The sequence below is a fragment of the Oncorhynchus masou genome, chromosome 24 (assembly GCF_036934945.1).
Source record: "Oncorhynchus masou masou isolate Uvic2021 chromosome 24, UVic_Omas_1.1, whole genome shotgun sequence".
Taxonomy (NCBI): domain Eukaryota; kingdom Metazoa; phylum Chordata; class Actinopteri; order Salmoniformes; family Salmonidae; genus Oncorhynchus; species Oncorhynchus masou.
Window position 1 is genome coordinate 80,001,107 of NC_088235.1, and position 18,997 is coordinate 80,020,103.

General features: G+C 41.7%; 1 protein-coding gene across 10 annotated transcripts in view; it reads right to left on the reverse strand.

Moving 5' to 3' along the window:
* LOC135512768 (CUGBP Elav-like family member 5) overlaps positions 1-18,997 on the reverse strand; it is a 304,887-nt gene that overhangs the window by 29,834 nt on the left and 256,056 nt on the right. For 6 of the 10 annotated variants that reach the window (XM_064935123.1, XM_064935128.1, XM_064935125.1 and 3 more), the window contains exons 4-5: positions 16,466-16,594; positions 15,107-15,186 (exon numbers count right to left, since the gene is read on the reverse strand). In XM_064935123.1, the coding sequence (XP_064791195.1) occupies positions 15,107-15,186; positions 16,466-16,594 (209 nt within the window). The remainder of the gene's footprint in view (positions 1-15,106; positions 15,187-16,465; positions 16,595-18,997) is intronic. The other 4 variants (XM_064935127.1, XM_064935124.1, XM_064935120.1 and 1 more) reach the window with 1 other exon arrangement.

Consider the following 18,997-nt stretch of genomic DNA (forward strand, 5'->3'; position numbering starts at 1 on the left):
GTATTGCACATGTTCAAGATATCACGGTGTAGAATCTCTCTCTCCACAGTACAAAGCAGAGAGGTGGATGAACTATGAAGTAAAAGTCCCATTCAATTTTAAGCTGCCAAGTGTCAGGCAGAATCCCCACCGACTCAGAGCCTCTAGAGTGGATTCAGGAGAGGGAGTAAAACTGTGGGAATAAAATGAGCAGCTGTTCTTACACAGGAATATAGGGAAAAAGGACTGGGATTCAAAGAGAAGAGAAGTCTGCTCCCTTTGCAGTCAGGGCCGGCTTGGTTCCTTTCCAAACCTGTGTGAATGGTCCAGATAAAGCTGCAAACGACGCTATATATTTGATATTGCCTTAACTCTACACATCTGTCTCAGCGCATTACCTCGCAATAAGGTAATAAGGTTGAATTATCCTGCGCCTGCCGTCATCTTACATAAGCCGCTGCGACTCAGAAAACCTGTAATAGAACAAAGTGTCACATGGCGAGTGCCTTAGCGGTGTCCCTGTCTCTTTGGTTTAGTCAAACGGGGGCTTAGTCACTAGAACAAAGGTTCCGAGTTCCTACTCCACTCGCTCCAACAGGAATACACAGCTGTGTGGCTATTTCCAGATAATTGTTTAGTGAGTTCAGTGTTAAACTTTCTATTGTGTAGTTTCATGTCTCCATTATCATTATGATACACTGATTCCCATTCATCTGCACTAAATAACCACAGAGAATGACTTAACACACACTGTATTCTTAGTGCTTGGTTAGTAAAATAACAAATTAGTGTAATCCATTAGGCTCTGATTAGAATGTAAATTGCTTGGGAAGTGACACTAGGGAAAAATGACATCTTATAAGCAATAGAACAATATGAAGAAACTATCAAGTTAAACATAATTACGGCACATTGTTTAATGACGAGAAACATGGATATATCATCCATGTGAAGTAGCCTCCTAACATTAAACTATGCATGAGACATTTCATTTTATTACTGTGACACTGGCTGTCGTTCTATAAAAATGATATTTATAGTGTGTGTAAAGCGAGATCACACTTCGATATGGGCTTTGACTCTCTCCTCTTAGCATATTTCCCTGTCAGACACGGTGCCTTCAGAAAGTATTCACACCCCTGGACTTTTTCCACATCCTGTTATGTTACAGCCTGATTTTAAAATGGATTATAGTGAGATGTTGTGTCGCTCCAGGAAATCACATTGTAGGATTTGTAATGAATTTATTTGCAAATTATGGTGGAAAATAAGTATTTGGTCAATAACAAAAGTTTATCTCAATACTTTGTTATAAACCTTTTGTTGGCAATGACAGAGGTCAAACGTTTTCTGTAAGTCTTCACAAGGTTTTCACACACTGTTGCTGGTATTTTGGCCCATTCCTCCATGCAGATCTCCTCTAGAGCAGTGATGTTTTGGGGCTGTTGCTGGTCAACACGGACTTTCAACTCCCTCCAAAGATTTTCTGTGGGGTTGAGATCTGGAGACTGGCTAGGCCACTCCAGGACCTTGAAATGCTTCTTACGAAGCCAGTCCTTCGTTGCCCGGGCGGTGTGTTTGGGATCATTGTCATGCTGAAAGACCCAACCACGTTTCATCTTCAATGCCCTTGCTGATGGAAGGAGGTTTTCAATCAAAATCTCACGATACATGGCCCCATTCATTATTTCCTTTACACGGATCAGTCATCCTGGTCCCTTTGCAGAAAAACAGCCCCAAATGTTTCCACCCCCATGCTTCACAGTAGGTATGGTGTTCTTTGGATGCAACTCAACATCCTTTGTCCTCCAAACATGACGGGTTGAATTGTTACCAAAAAGTTATATTTTGGTTTCTTCTGACCATATGACATTCTCCCAATCTTCTTCTGGATCATCCAAATGCTCCCTAGCAAACTTCAGACGGGCCTGGACATGTACTGGCTTAAGCAGGGGGACACGTCTGGCACTGCAGGATTTGAGTCCCTGGCGGTGTAGTGTGTTACTGATGGTAGGCTTTGTTACTTTGGTCCCAGCTCTCTGCAGGTCATTCACTAGGTCCCCCTGTGTGGTTCTGGGATTTTTGCTCACCGTTCATGTGATCATTTTGACCCCACGGGGTGAGATCTTGCGTGGAGCCCCAGATGGAGGGAGATTATCAGTGGTCTTGTAAGTCTTCCATTTCCTAATAATTGCTCTCACAGTTGATTTCTTCAAACCAAGCTGCTTACCTATTGCAGATTCAGTATTCCCAGCCTGGTGCAGGTCTACAATTGTGTTTCTGGTGTCCTTTGACAGCTCTTTGTTCTTGGCCATAGTGGAGTTTGGAGTGTGACTGTTTGAGGTTGTGGACAGGTGTCTTTTATATTGATAACAAGTTCAAACAGGTGCCATTAATACAGGTAAAGAGTGGAGGACAGAGGAGCCTATTGAAGAAGAAGTTACAGGTCTGTGAGAGCCAGAAATATTGCTTGTTTGTAGGTGACCAAATACTTATTTTCCACCATAATTTGCAAATAAATTCATTAAAAATCCTACAATGTGATTTTCTGGATTTTTTTTCTCATTTTGTCTGTCATAGTTGAAGTGTACCTATGATGAAAATGTCAGGCCTCTCTCATCTTTTTAAGTGGGAGAACTTGCACAATTGGTGGCTGACTAAATACTTTTTTTGCCCCACTGTAGGTGTCCTTCCTAACTCAGTTGACGGAGAGGAAGGAAACAGAGTTTAATGGCTGTGATAGGAGATAACTGAGGACGGATAAACAACATTGTAGTTACTCCACAATAATAACCTAAATGACAGAGTGAAAAGAAGGAAACCTGTACAGAATAAAAATATTCCAAAACATGCATCCTGTTTGCAATAAGGCACTAAAATAATAGATGGGGGAAAATGTGGCAAAGAAATGTCCTTTTTATCCTGAATACAAAGCGTTAAGTTTGTGGCAAATCCAACACAACACACCACTGAGTACCACTCTTCATATTTTAAAGAATGGTAGTGGCTGTATCATGTTATGCGTATGCTTGTCATCGTCAAGGACTAGGGAGCTTTTTAGGATAAAAATAAACTAAATAGAGCTAAGCACAGGCAAACTCCTAGAGGAAAACCTGGATCAGTCTGCTTTCCAACAGACAATAACCTAAAATACAAGGCCAAATATACACTGAAGTTGGTTACCAAGACGACATTGAATGTTCCTGAGTGGCCTAGTTGCAGTTATGATTTAAATCGGCATGAGAATGTATGGCAAGACTTAAAAATGGCTGTCTAGCGATGATCAGCAACCAACTTGGCTTCACGAATTTGGGGCAAATATTGTACAATACAGGTGTGCAAAGCTCTTAGAGACTTACCTAGAAAGACACAGCTGTAACTGCTTCCAAAGGTGATTCTAACATGTGTTGACATTACAGAGTATTTTGTGTAGATTGTTGACAATAAATGAAAATTAAATCCATTTTAATCCCACTTTGTAACACAACAAAGTCAAGGGGTATGAATCCTTTCTGAAGGCTCTGTAGCTATAATGTTTCCATCACAGTCTAAAGTGGAACCAATCCCTTCCTAAGCTCAGGTGGAGATGAACCTGGCTCTCCGACACTCTCCGACACTCTCCGACACTCTCCGACACTCTTGACCCTCCTATTCTGTCCCGGGACTTCCCTTAGACACAGCCTTCCTGAATCCCAGCAATTTGCTTTACAGCTCCAGCGTTTACATTTTTAATTGTGTTGCATCCTCAGCCATGTGAGGTCTACCGAGGCCCAGGCAGGAGGCGTGCGTGCTTGGAATGGAGAGCCTGTCAGGGTCTCACATTTGACCTGTCATCACCTCCCACCACACTGCGCCACTCGTATTTATTTGGACAGTGAAGATTAAACTTATTTGGTTCTATACTCCAGTATTTTGAATTTGAGATCAAATGTTTCATATGAGGTGATAGTACAGAATTTCACCTTTTATTTGAGGACATTTTATACATATCTATCCAATTTGTAAGTCGCGCTGGATAAGAGCGTCTGCTAAATGACTTAAATGTAAATGTAAATATCTGTTTTACCGTTTAGAAATGAAAGCACTTCATGTATCTTGTCCGTCATTTGAAAGTGTTATAAGTATTTGTTCAAATTCACTTATATAGTGTATTACATTTGGTCCCATATTCCTAGCACGCAATGACTAGATCAAGCTTTTATTTATTTATTTTGTATTTTTTTATTTCACCTTTATTTAACCAGGTAGGCTAGTTGAGAACAAGTTCTCATTTGCAACTGCGACCTGGCCAAGATAAAGCATAGCAGTGTGAACAGACAACACAGAGTTACACATGGAGTAAACAATTAACAAGTCAATAACACAGTACAAAAAAAGGCGAGTTATATTTTAAAAGGCATTTAATTTTTTGCAGATTAGCACAGTGATAAATGATCAGATGGTCATGTACAGGTAGAGATACTGGTGTGCAAAAGATCAGAAAAGTAAATAAATAAAAACTGTGTGGGGATGAGGTAGGTGAAAATGGGTGGGCCTTATGTTACAAGCTGCTCAGATAGCAGATGTTTGAAGTTGATGAGGGAGATAAAAGTCTCCAACTTCAGGGATTTTTGCAATTCCTCCAGTCACAGGCAGCAGAGTACTGGAACGAAAGGCAGCCAAATGAGGTGTTGGCTTTAGGGATGATCAGTGAGATACACCTGCTGGAGCGCGTGCCACCGTGACCAGTGAACTGAGATAAGGCGGAGCTTTACCTAGCATGGACTTGTAGATGACCTGGAGCCAATCACAGCGGCCAGCCGACTCTGATGGTATAAGGTGCTTTAGTGACAAAACGGATGGCATTGATAAACTGCATCCAGTTTGCTGAGTAGAGTGTTGGAGGCAATTTTGTAGATGACATCGCCGAAGTCGAGGATCGGTAGGATAGTCAGTTTTACTAGGGTAAGTTTGGCCTTAATAGAAAGCCGACTCTGATTTGATTTTCGATTGGAGATGTTTGATATGAGTCTGGAAGGAGAGTTTACAGTCTAGCCAGACACCTAGGTACTTATAGGTGTCCACATTTCAAGGTCGGAACCGTCCAATGTGGTGATGCTAATTGCAGGCAGCGATGGTTTTACTAGCGTTTAAGAGCAGTTGGAGGCCACGGAAGGAGTGTTTGGCATTGAAGCTCGTTTGGAGGTTCTGTCCATGGAGTGAGGAAAGTACAGAGGGAATCGCAGCAAGAGCAACATCATTGATATATACAGAGAAAAGAGTCGGCCCGAGAATTGAACCCTGTGGCACCCCCATAGAGACTGCAGGACCGGACAGCATGCCCTGCACTGAACTCTGTCTGCAAAGTAATTGGTCCCAGGCAAGGCAGTCATCCGAAAACCGAGGCTACTGAGTCTGCCGTAAGAATATGGTGATTGACAGAGTCGAAAGTTTTGGCAAGATCGATGTACTGTCTTTTATCGATGGCGGTTATGATATTGTTGAGTACCTTGAGTGTGGCTGAGGTGCACCCGTGACCGTCGGAAACCAGATTGCACAGCGGAGAAGGTAGATGGTCAGTGACCTGTTTGTTGACTTGGCTTTCGAAGACCTTAGATAGGCAGGGCAGGATGGATATTCTGTAACAGTTTGGGTCCAGGGTGTCTCCCCCTTTGAAGAGGGGGATGACTTTTCCAATTTGGGGATCTCAGACGATATGAAAGAGAGGTTGAACAGGCTGGTAATAGGGGTTGCGACAATGGCGGCGGATAGTTTCAGAAATAGAGGGTCCAGATTGTCAAGCCCAGCTGATTTGTACGGGTCCAGGTTTTGCAGCTCTTTCAGAACATCTGCTAAAAGGAGAACCTGGAAGGGCTTGGGCGAGAAGCTGCGGTGGGGGAGGAGCTTTTGGCCGAGGTTGGAGTAGCCAGGCGGAAGGCATGGCCAGCCGTTGAGAAATGCTTGTTGAAGTTTTCGATAATCATAGATTTATCGGTGGTGACCGTGTTACCTAGCCTCAGTGTAGTGGGCAGCTGGGAGGAGGTGCTCTTGTTCTCCATGGACTTCACAGTGTCCCAGAACTTTTTGGAGTTGGAGCTACAGGATGCAAACTTCTGCCTGAAGAAGCTGGCCTTAGCTTTCCTGACTGACTGCGTGTATTGGTTGGCTTGTGACTCTATAAACTTGATGGATGTATTTGTTTGTGATTTATTTTATTTATTTAACCAGGCTAGTCAGTTAAGTACAAATCCTTATTTACAATGATGGCCTACCCCAGCCAAAACCCAACAATGCTGGGCCAATTATGCACCGCCCTATGGGACACCCAATCCCAGCCGGTTCTGATACCGGAATTGAACCAGAGTCTGTAGTCACGCCTCTAGCACTGAGATGCAGTGCCTTAGACCGCTGCGCCACAGCGAATGGTAATTAATGTATAATATTATTTTGGAGTCACTTCTCATGAGTGAGAAAGTTACAGAGGCATACATATCATACCCCTAAAACATGCTAACATCCCATTATTCGTAATGGTAGGAGATGTGTTTTTGCTTTCATGTGCAGACTTAAAATTAAATGACTTGTCAATAATTTAAGAAGCACTGTTTGGAGTTATTTGATGTGCCATCCACTTAATTATTTGAACTTTTACAGTTCAGATAATCTAAAGTAACATGGTTTGGTTTAGCTAATGAGGAGCAATGCTACATTTTTAGGCCAATCACGTGAACTCTGGATTTGTTGTGGCAAGGCAATTTTATGGGCACTTAAACTGGTGTTGCTGCTCGAGATGTGAAGGCAAGAGAGAAGGATGCTATTTGTTGAGTTTAAAAGTTTACATCTGAAGAAATTATGAATTGCATTTAGCAAAGGGACTGTTGATTAATTTGATTTACCTGTTACAATTCTAGAGAAAGTCAAGTTAAACATCTATATCAAATTGACCTGAATTCACCTGCTGTGGAGAGTGTAGCCATCGTTGCTTCAATGGGAGCTAGCCTAGATTTCGTTGGATTGGGAGCTGCTTTCTTCCAAGACGAGTTGGGACTTCTTCCAATGACACATTCATTCCATTAATTTGACTGGATCATTCATCATAACTTCAGCGCCAATTTAGCTTGCTAAAACGAACAGTGTTCAATGATTGAGTTGTATAAAAGTGCACTCATAATGATAAAGTTATAGTGGGTCAAAGATCAACCCCCCAAGACATGCTAACTCCCCTGTTATTGGTAATGGTGAGAGGTTAGCATGTTTTGGGGGGTATGATCTTTGACCCTCTGTAACTTTCTCTCTCGTCATTATTCACGATTAATTCAGGATTATCTGCAATCATGGTAGCATCCAGATTCATGTAGAAGTGTTTACAAGCATATTCATATCTTATTTACAATAAATGTAACTCCAAAATTACACAATACATTATCTCCCATTAATTTCTGTTGGTCACAAAACGACCTGAAACAAAACCAATAAGAACTGCAAATGCATCCGACAAGTTTGTAGTCACAAGCTTGATGTGGACATTGTGTGCTAGGAATATGGGACCAAATATTACATTCTTGAATTTGTGCAGATAGCCTAGTGGTTAAAGCGTTGGGCCAGTTACTGAAAGGTTGGTGGATAAAATCCCTGAGCTGACAATGTAAAAATCTGTTGTTCTGCCCCTGAACAAGGCAGTTAACCCACTGTTCCCCGGTAGGCTGTCATTGTAAATAAGATTTAGTTCTTAACTGCATTGCCTAGTTAAATAAAGATTAAAGAAAATCCTTAGGGATGTCAATTTTGACCCCCTACCTTTTTTGTTTAATAAGTAATACTTTTTTTCTCAATCTCTTTCTCTGAGCAATTGTATTAGTATAAAATAGTATTTGAATTATTTAATATGTGTAGTCATTATTGCTCATCTTTATCAAGGGTGGCAATAATTTCGGAACACACTGTATGTTTTAGTAATATTCCTAGCCTCTCGTTTTTCCCCTAGCGAGTCAATATCTTAGAAGTTAAAATACTGGGATGTCCTTTTCACCATTATTTTAAAGCTGACTTATCTGAATCTTTTGGTGAGAGGGTTACACTTATGACACCCTCAAATGGGGGGACTAGATGCATAAAGTGCATTAATTTCTAAACTTTAAAACCGATGTACGAAAATACCCTCAAATAAAAGGTGATATTCTGTACTGTTGCCTCATATATATATATATTTCCAACGCCGATACTGATTATTGGAGGACCAAAAAAAGCAGATACCGATTAATCTGCCAATTTTATATACATATTTGTAGTAATGACAATTCCAACAATACTGAATGAATAATGAACACTTTTATTTTAACTTAATATAATACATAAATAAAATATATTTAGTCTCAAATAAATAATGAAACATGTTCAATTTGGTTTAAATAATGCAAAAACACAGTGTTGGAGAAGAAAGTAAAAGTGCAATGCTTCAAGCATTGTGAAGAGCTGCTGGCAAACGCTGAAAAGTGCTGTTTGAATGACTGCTTACGAGCCTCAAATCATAGACTTAATTATAACATAATAAACACAGAAGGACGAACCTTTGGTCATTAATATGGTTAAATCCAGAAACTATCATTTTGAAAACAAAACATTTATTTTTTCAGTGAAATACGGAACCTCTCTGTATTTTATTGAACGGGTGGCAACCCCAAGTCTAAATATTGCTGTTATATTGAAGGTTGTGCATGGTTATGTCATAATTATGTAAAATTCTGGCAAATTAATTAGGTCTTTGTTCGGAAAAAATTGTCTTCACACAGTCCGCAACGACCCAGGCGGCCCAAACTGTTGCATATACCCTGACTTTGCTTGCACTGAACGCAAGAGTAGTGACACAATTTCCCTAGTTAATATTGCCTGCTAACATGAATTTCTTTTAACTAAATACGCAGGTTTAAAAATATAAAAAAATATACTTCTGTGTATTGATTTTAATAAAGGCATTGATGTTTATGGTTAGGTACATTTGTGCAACGATTGTGCTTTTTTCGCGAATGAGCTTTTGTTAAATCATCACCCGGTTGGCGAAGTTGAAGTAGGCTGTGATTCGACGATAAATAAACAGGCACCGCATTGATTATATGCAACGCAGGACCAGCTAGTTAACCTAGTAATATCATCAACCACGTGTAGTTAACTAGTGATTATGTGAAGATTGATTGTCTTTTTATAAGATAAGTTTAATGCTAGCTAGCAACTTACCTTGGCTCCTTGCAGCCACAAGGTCCTTTTGACGCTGCACTCACGTAAGGTGGTCATCCTGCCACGCAGTTTCCTTGTGGATTGCAATGTAATCAGCATCCAAAAAAGCTGATTACCGATTGTTATGAAAACTTGAAATTGGCCCTAATCTGATTAATTGGTCAACCTCTAATATATATAACATTTGATCTCAAATCCAAAATGTTAAACTATAGAGCCAAATATAAGTTTAAGCTTCACTAGTTGGCTTCCATCCAATTTGCGACAGATTTTCATGCGAATATAAAAAATAAATGTAAAAGATCCCATCAAACGGATGTATTACTGATAACAGGCTGTGCACCATGATGTAGTGCACATAAAAATAACTTTTGGTTAAAATCCCATGTACCGAATGAAAAATACAAGTTAAATGGGTTTCCATTTTCAACTCTACTGATGGTTTTGTCGCACAAACATTTGCGTTATATAGCAAAATGTGCCCACTTTGGTCTTGGCACGTGCTCTCTAGCCAACAGCTCTCAGATACAGTGTGGGTATGCTACCTACATGATGACATTATTATGGACAAAAGAGCCAGATTACATTTATTTGGCAAACGGCAGCCACGCGTCAATCACCATGTCACCAGAATAGGACTCTCTGTTTATTGGAAAGTAGCATCAAGCTCATCACCGTGTACTTTCACCACCCTGTGATGTTCATCATCATTTATTTCATCTGTAGCCTAATAAACTGCATGGTTTCCCGAGTCGTAGTGGGAGGTCCACACAACATATTATTGCGTGACTCCAAGTTTACTTCGATATGATGGTTATTATATCAATATTTGCACATAAAGACATTTCCACTGCCATTTCTCGCATAATTAATTTTCCCCATTCAAAAAGATCCCACCATGTCTAACGAACAAATTGTCTGTCGGCATTTATACAATTGTAACGGGATTTCCTGTTTCCATCAGCCCATGAGTCAGGTAATTCATCCGCATTAAATAGTTGGAAGGAAACCATTCTGTCTCGCATTCATATGCTCAAACAGAAACAACACATACACACGCTCATTATCATGCACAAACACATACAGAAGAGACCACATACAATCACACAATCTGAACCTCAAATCCACACACATTTTATCACTCAGATCCCTCCCACACACATACAGTATACATAGACACACATTCACAACACCCCAACATCCTCCGAGCTGGAAAATAAGATCAGTCAGTGAGCCTTTGACCCTTGCTCATGGCTGTATGAGCATGTGATTGAGTGGAGTGTGTGTGTGTGTGTGTGTGTGTGTGTGTGTGTGTGTGTGTGTGTGTGTGTGTGTGTGTGTGTGTGTGTGTGTGTGTGTGTGTGTGTGTGTGTGTGTGTGTGAGAGACTTGGGGGATCTGATGTTGATCTATTAAGAAGCTGTTAGTTATAGTGTTTATATTCAGTGCACTCCAAAACCTCAGCGAGGCTCTCGGCTGGAAATGATTCATGGCCATCTCTTTTCCTAGACTGATCACTTGGAATAGCTTGTAAATGCTGCACACTCATTTGTTTTAACAGTTACTCGTAGACCCTACATGTGGAGAATGTTCTAAAAGAACGAATAGGGTCATTCATGACATGGAACAGTAGACGATTAGGGCCTGGAAGAAACTGTATAGATGCACTGTTAGTCCTTTAGCAGTGCTGTTCCATTTTTAGTGCGGTGCTGTAGATGCAGATCATGGGTAATTCAGGCCTGTCCTCTGAGTATCCCAGGCCCAGCTCAAGGCCTAATGGTGCTCTGTCTTTCTGTCTGTCAGTCTAATCCTGGCGAGATGGAGCGTCCGGGGCCGACCCACGCCCATCCAAACCCCCGACACAGGAGATGAGATGCTGATAAGATTTCTATAATCAATTTAGCCGACCAGGAGGGGATCAATCCTGTCCATTTGCCTCCTCACTCGCTTTTCCATCTCTCCTTCATTTCTGTCTCTTCCCTTCCGCTCTTCTTCCCATCTCCCAACCGCCTCTCCCCCTCCTTATACACAAATGAATAATTCAGCAGCCGATGTGGTGAAAGGTGAAGTAAACAAGTCTATTGCCTAATATCCCGGGAGGCTGGGAAAGAGAGAAGAGTGAGGGGAGAGTGGGGGAAACGCTGTGGCTGTCCAATACCACAGGCTGGACCTTGTGTGCTCTCTGCTCTATCTCCAGCCTATCCTCGTGTCCCAGAGTCATTTGCACTTATATTGACCTCAAGGTTGCACCAAAACTAATGACACAGTCAGCTAGTCCGACGCTCTCTTCATCCACGCGCTGTGCGACCATAAATAATAACATAAAATGGTGTAACGCCACAGTGGTGAGAGAGTTCAGGGTCCTGCTCCACACCTGAAGTTTCTCCAACAAAGAGAGAGTTAAGGCAGAGGGTATTTCAAACCACTATTTCAAACCACTGAATATGTGTAGTGTGCAGAATAACTTTATAATGCAGGTTTAGTGTGCACAAAAAGGGTTTAGAGGGGCCTCCCTAAACATGAGCCACATACAAATAGGCACACCTAGCAGTGATACAGTAGTGACTGCTATGATTACGGTGTTTGTTCAAGGGTCAAATGCAAAAATTGCTAAATGTTTTGAACAATTGTTCAACCCATTATCATTCAATGAGAAGAAAATCATTGTTGAAAAGTAGGCAGGGCAAACCAGTTTTGGTGATTTCTGGTGTATTCAAAATAAATAAATCACTGCACATTTTGACTCATTCAGCAGTTTTTACCTTATTAAGTACAGTATCATTGGAAATTATTGTTGAAAGTTACATTTATATTCCTAAAACCTAAAAAATAAATAATGCTGTTGCTGCTTCCTGTTGACAAGGCATATTGATAAATAGCCCAATATCAAAACAAAAGTTTTAAAGTGTCCAAATCAATAACCAATATGCAGAAACAGTTTGTGATATATTGAAAACCTTAAAATAAAATGTACTATCTACACATACATGTGCAACAATGGTGATCATGCTACTTTAAACGAGCACCTTGTAAATGGCACATACACACAAAAAACTGTTTTGTCAAGTGGCAATAAATCACTCATTGATTAAGGGGGGGGGTGATATGTGCTTATGAAACTAAAAACCGGATACATTTTCACATCACTGGTTAGAGGACCACCTGCAGAACACAGTCAGCTACATTTTGGAATGTTGCATTTTGATACGAGGTCACCAAAACAGAAAGAGAAACGTAACATTGTTTTGTCCATCACTCCTATCGATTATCACGTTAAAATCAAATACCTAAAACAAACACACGGAATAGAGGACAATTTGTAGAAGATCAATCAATAGAGCAGGGGCCAAACGTCTGGGGGCGTAGTGCTGTTTAAAATAACACTAATTCAAAGGCTCCACGGAAACTTGGGAATAACCTATACATGGCTGGTTAGATGAGAACTTGTAAAGGCTTTTATGTTGATTTTGTGAGGCTGCCATCACGGAGAAGGGAATAAGCCACTTTCTGTTAGTTAACTTCAACGAATCACGACCCGCCATAGGATGGCAACAGTGACAACGGTTGGCCGCTATTGAAGTAATGGTTTAACTTTCAAATCCGTGTATTGTTGTGTGGCCAGTGACTTTTTAGAGACCGCCCCGAATTTTCCGTGCCATTTGAGAAAGAAAAATGATAGACCTACCACCCCCAGCGGGTATGACAAAATCAACAGTACAAAACCAAAGATATTGATCTGTTTTAAGCAAATTGATCTTGTCATCATGTTGACAATAAAAATCAGCAATCTGAGGTAAAAAGGATGTGTAATTCCCCCCAATTGGATGTGGTCAAAACGTCAGCTTGTGTACTGTACTAACGCATACTGTCCACATACTGTCTGTAATTTTGATAAAACAGTTTCTAGTAGATGGTTCAATATCCTAATTAATGAAAACAACATCTTATATTCAATTACCTCTACTTTAAAAAAAATTATCTGCCACCAGTTTAATGCTAAAACATTGACAACAAATACATAGACATAGTAAAATAATGATAATAAATGATATTAAATGCTGAAACCTTCATATTTAAACACCAATGGTATTCACTAAGATGGTTTAAATTTAGGACAATGTTTTACAGCTTTGTTCTATTTGTTGTAATTTTAAAATCATATTTAATTCTTCCGTATTTTATATGCGATAAGGCCAGAGATAATGACAGACCTGTGATAATCTGAAGTATCCAAAAAGGGCCAGTAGATGTCTTAAATCTGGTAGTTTACTGGTCAATTTAGAAAGTTGCAACCCTAGATATGGCTAAACAATTCAATATGTTACTTTAGAATGATAGTCAATTAAACACAGATTTACACTGAGAGGACGAAACATTAGGAACACCGTCTTATTATTGAGTTCACCCCATTTTGCTTCTGAACAGACTCAATTCGTCGGGGCATGGACCCTACAATGTGTCAACCTTTCCACATGCTGGCCAACGTTGACTCCAATGTTTCCGCAGTTGTCAAGTTGGCTGGTAGTGGATCTCTACTCTGACTAGCTTGTTCCATCTCATCCCACAGCTGCTCAGTTGGATTGAGATCTGGTGACTGGGAAGGCTACTGCAGTAAGCTGAATTCACTGTCATGTTCATGGAACCATTCCTGACAATGTTAGCCTTGTGACATGGTGCATTATCTTGCAGAAAAAAATCCATTCGCAGATGGATACACTGCTGCCATGAAGGGATGCACCTGATTGGCAATGCTGTTCAGATATCCTGTAACATTCAAACGTAGCTCCACATTTAGCAAAGGGCCCAATGTGTGCCATGAAAACACACCTAGCACCACCACCAGCCTGCGATGTTGACACGCGGCATGATGGATGCATGTACTCTTGGGTTTTCTCCATACTCTAGTCCTCCCATCAGTGTGAAAATGGCAGGAAACGGGATTCAGACCAGGTCATATTTTTCCAATTCTCCAGTGTCCAGTGTTTTCATTCTTTCGCCCACTGCAACTGCACGTTTCTTGTTTATTGCTGAAAGAAGTAGACCTCTGTAAGGCCGTGGCCACACCCCATTCGTGTCAAGGTACAACGAGTTGTACATTCTTCTGTGGTTCTTTGGGCACCAATGTTGTACTGGACTGTCAGTTGACTAACTATAGCCTGTCGGTTGCGCCACACAATTCGGGGCAGCCTCCTTTGTCCTCTTCCATCAATGACCTGTTTTCAGCCGTTGGCTGGATGTCCTTTTGTGGACCATTCTTGATACACATGGGAAACTGTTGAGCAGGAAAAACCCAGCAGCACTGCAGTTCTTGATACACTCAAACAGGTGCGCCTGGCACCCACTACCATACCCTGTTCAAAGGCACAAATCTTTTGTCTTGCCCATTCACCCTCTGAATGGCACACATACACAATTCATGTCTCAATTGTCTCATGGCTTAAAAATCCTTCTTTAACCTGTCTCTTACCCTTCATCTACACTGATTGGAGTGGATTTAACAGGTGACATCAATAAGGGATCATAGTTTTGACCTGGATTCACCTGGTTAGTCTGTCATAGAAAATGTTTGGTACACTCAGTGTATATTTCTCACTAGTTTAACCATTTAGAGATTTAGAGACTAGAGCGACCATAGGATCTGAGCAGCAGGCTGAATGTTTGACGTCCCTACAAAAAGTACCAATCCCTTTCATTCTAAAGAAAGAAGGTTTGTGGTTGTACCCGTTTGCTCGTGAAAGCTGTAATATTCATGAGGACGGTTGCAGATTGTCGGTCAATAAAAACTGTAGGTTGAAAGTGTCTTTGCCGCCCTGCAAGGCCTTGATCAGTAGAATCGAAAGTAAAGTTGCTGTTGTCATTTGTACGTGTTGTGCATGTTGCATATTGTTGTGTGGAACAAAGGCAGGAAGTGTACTCACTGGCATGGTCTGGCTGCCATGAAGGGCACTGATTGCAGACTGGGCCTCAGCATGTGTGGAGAACTTTACAAAGGCACAGCCTGAAAAAAAGCACACACACGCACACACACACACACACGCACACACACACGCACACACACACACACACACACGCACGCACACGCACGCACGCACGCACACGCACAAACAGGGATGGAGAAAGAGGCAGGGTGCCTTTATTAAACACTGTGAAGAGAAGCACGCCAAAACATTTCAGGGAGGCACAGCAGGCTGCTCCTCCCCAGGCTGCTCAAGCTGCAGGCTCTTGTACAGATTGCACTGATGAAGCAGAAAAGCATGCTATTTAGCGCCACATGCCGGTCTGTGCATATTAAATACAGACCCAGTGAAATGTAGATTGTTTTAAGTCATTACGCATTAGTCTACAGTTCCTCGAAAGAAGCCAAACATGTTTGAGGGACTAATGCTGGTTTGATCAGGACCTGCAGCTGGAGAAGGTATAACTAGAGAAGGTATAGCTAGAGGAGGTATGACTAGAGAAGTACTGGATCTTCAAGTGTGGCCTGAGCAAAAGCTCAACTCCTATCGACCTCTGGCCAATATACACAAAATAGACCTGACAATATATGAATGAATATGTACATTATAAGGGTTAGTTGACAGACCAGTATCCATAAACATCTGGAAATTCAATCGTATTTGTAAAGAAGTGCATTATCTGACTTATGACTCCGGACGTTATGAGTTATTCAGCTGTAGGCCAATGTGGGCCTCGATTCACATAACCCAAACAGAGTATAGCGGAGACAAAATGAAACGTCCCCTAGCTGCCCTAATGTCCTGTCTTCTTGTAAAGAACACCACAATTGTTTTGACAGCCCCCATTCCCTCTTTACTTCTGCATGACTGTCAAGTCAGAATGAAAGGGCCTCTACTTCGGAGATAATTCCACAACAGTTTTCATAAACACTGGCCTCGGACTATGTCTATATAGACATGAAGAACCAGGGCTCCCACTGCTGTTTACTGCATGTCAGAAGGTATTGGTGTCTGGGTGGGCAGACCATGGGTGGGCAGACCATGGGGCCTAGAATACAGTGCATCAGTTAGGGCTAATGATTGTACATCTATGGGAATGTTTCACTTGCAGGCCTACCATAACCTGAATGAATAATACAAGCCATGATGACTCCTATAAAGAAACCCATTTACGTTGATTGTTTTTTCACTACTGAAAAACTAAAAGGAAACATGCCCGTTATGAATATGTGATTTCTCAGCTGAAACACCGTAAGGGTCAAAGTCAGTGACCTAGAATCTTAGAAAATGTCAGAGGTACTATATATAATTGGTTCCTACCTTTGCTGTTTCCGTCGGGACCTCTTAGGACGGTGCACTCCTCGATGACTCCGTAGGGCTCAAAGAGGCGGTACACGTCCTCCTCAGTCTGTTGTTTGTTTAGCATCCCCACAAACAGCTTCCTGTCTTCTGGAACAAAGAGATAAGCAAATTAAGGGTTACATTAAATCTCTGACCTTTCAATGTGACCAGTCTAAATGAGCATTACAAGAAAAATGTCATTACCCTAGCTATCCCGATGTAGGGTCTGCTCACTGTGCTCAGTGGCAAATGAAGATGGGGCAATGTATTTGTCTGCCCCATTTAGCTCTGTGAGTTGAGTCACAGTGTATTGTTCCTGTGCCAAGTCTGCTCATTTTAATTTTGACGATAATTGGGTTTGCTCACATATTTAGGCCCAGGGTAGGCCTGGGGTTCTGTCAGAGAACGGCCATGACCCTACCCTGGGGGAATGGAAAGAGGAAGCAGCAGGCTGATGAAACAGAGTTGGTCCTTCAGATACACCAGGAGCTCCAGCCAGTTCTTCTATATGTCCTGCTTCTGCCTGCTATACTGCTGACTTACAATATTAGTGAATACATGCTATTTGTTTCTCAATCTCCATATTTCTCTGCCTCAAATACTTAATTGCTGCTGATCGAGTGTATTGGCAAAGAAGTAATATTCCAGAGCTCTTTAATGAACAATGGCACGTCTCTCCAGCACGGAGAAGGCTGAGGAGAATGATGCTGGTTTTTCAATATGTATATTGTACTATTGAGTCCTGTTAACCCATAAGAATCTAAGCCCTGTCTAAGCTATATGGCATTTTTTTGAAAGGATAATTTAGTTACTTGATTTAAAATTTTAAGACCCCTTGAAGTATCCCCCCAAAATAATTTAAAAGTATTAGATATTGCATTTTTTGGGCCCTACTGTTATTAGCCCATACAAATGCGTTGATAAACAGATTAACTACATGAAACAACAGATGGTCAAAAGGAAGTTTGCTCTGAAGTGTCTGTCCTATATCTGAGAGATATAATTCTATATTTTTAGCATATATTTAACCCCTTATTTCTGGCACTCTACAGTCTCCATATACTGTATACTTCCATAATTCATTTGAACTGATACCAGGGACCTTCAGACGAGTCTTGTGAGGCCTGTGGGCATCCTAGAGCGAAACAACTGACGGAAGTGAGAGTCTCACCTTTGCACAAAGGGGTCATATTAGTGTGTAGCTACAGTGTTCGGACATTGGTTGGCAGATCGGCTGTACCGACTTCAGAAGAGCGTCTCATCTTTCCATAGAGAGGTCAAACCGTTAATTTTGTGAGAAGACCGATTTTCGGAACGTCTAATGATCTGAAACACCACTCTGTCACCTGTCACCTGTCACCTGTCACCGCAGATGCAGAAGTAAGGGGATGCGGTGGATTGAGACGCATCCAATGCAAAAACATCTCTAGCTTAAACTGACAGATATTTATGGGGATTATTATCCTAATTAGATTTCCATGGGTGAGCAGACATCAACCTTAGGCCCTTTTAAATGCAGGGGGACTTGGTCTTTACCTTGACCTGACATGCAGTGTTTACTGAGATTCTGCTCCTATGATTAATGCTATGCTCACTGAGTCCAACTGGCAGCAACACCACTCCCAACATCCCCTTTACAGATTTTCTATAACTTCTAGTGCACCTATGTAACAAAGGCAAACAAAGACAAAAGAGGAATCCAGAGCCAGACTCTGGGCTTTGGAGTTCAACATCATTCCCAGTCTGTGGTAATGCAGTGTGTCAGGGTGACCTTTCTGGCCATGAGAGACAGACTCAGACTGTGTGTTGTTGTGCTGTGGCCTTCCCTGACCAAGGCAGGATCCACTGATATCCAGATTGTTCCTCCAGCAGCCAGCCAAGGCCCTTGCAGCATCAGCTGCCTCGGTCTCTGCCACAGCCAGGGCCCCGGCTGACTCCCTCACTCAGCCTGGCCAATGACGCACCTTTAAAATAATCAACAGTGTCAGAGCGCGTGCTGTCGAGGGAGGAGTGGCCGTCGTACTGCACTCTTTATTGTTAGTGGCAGGATCAGAGGGTATGTATCAAAATGGAAGCGATTCAATGTGACATCTGTCATGGTGGATTGGAGAGCATTTATCTGCAAAAGAGAAAGCCCTGAACTGGAAAATAAAAGGCCAAGACGCTCCTTCACCTTGCTTGGGGGGAATTTGAATTTGGAGGTGGGGGAGTTTGTGGGGGGATTCAAATCTATGCACCCACTCCCTCAACACATCCACAAGTGCTCTCACACACACACACACACACACACACACACACACACACACACACACACACACACACACACACACACACACACACACACACACACACACACACACACACACACCTTTGCCTTTCCCCTCTCCTCCATGGCGCCCTGATAACTTCCAGGCCTATAACTCTTACAGCAACCCACCCTCTATGGATGATGGGGATGTGACAAGGCAGGATTAATGTATGCAGCTGACCTATATGAATTTCATATGTTCC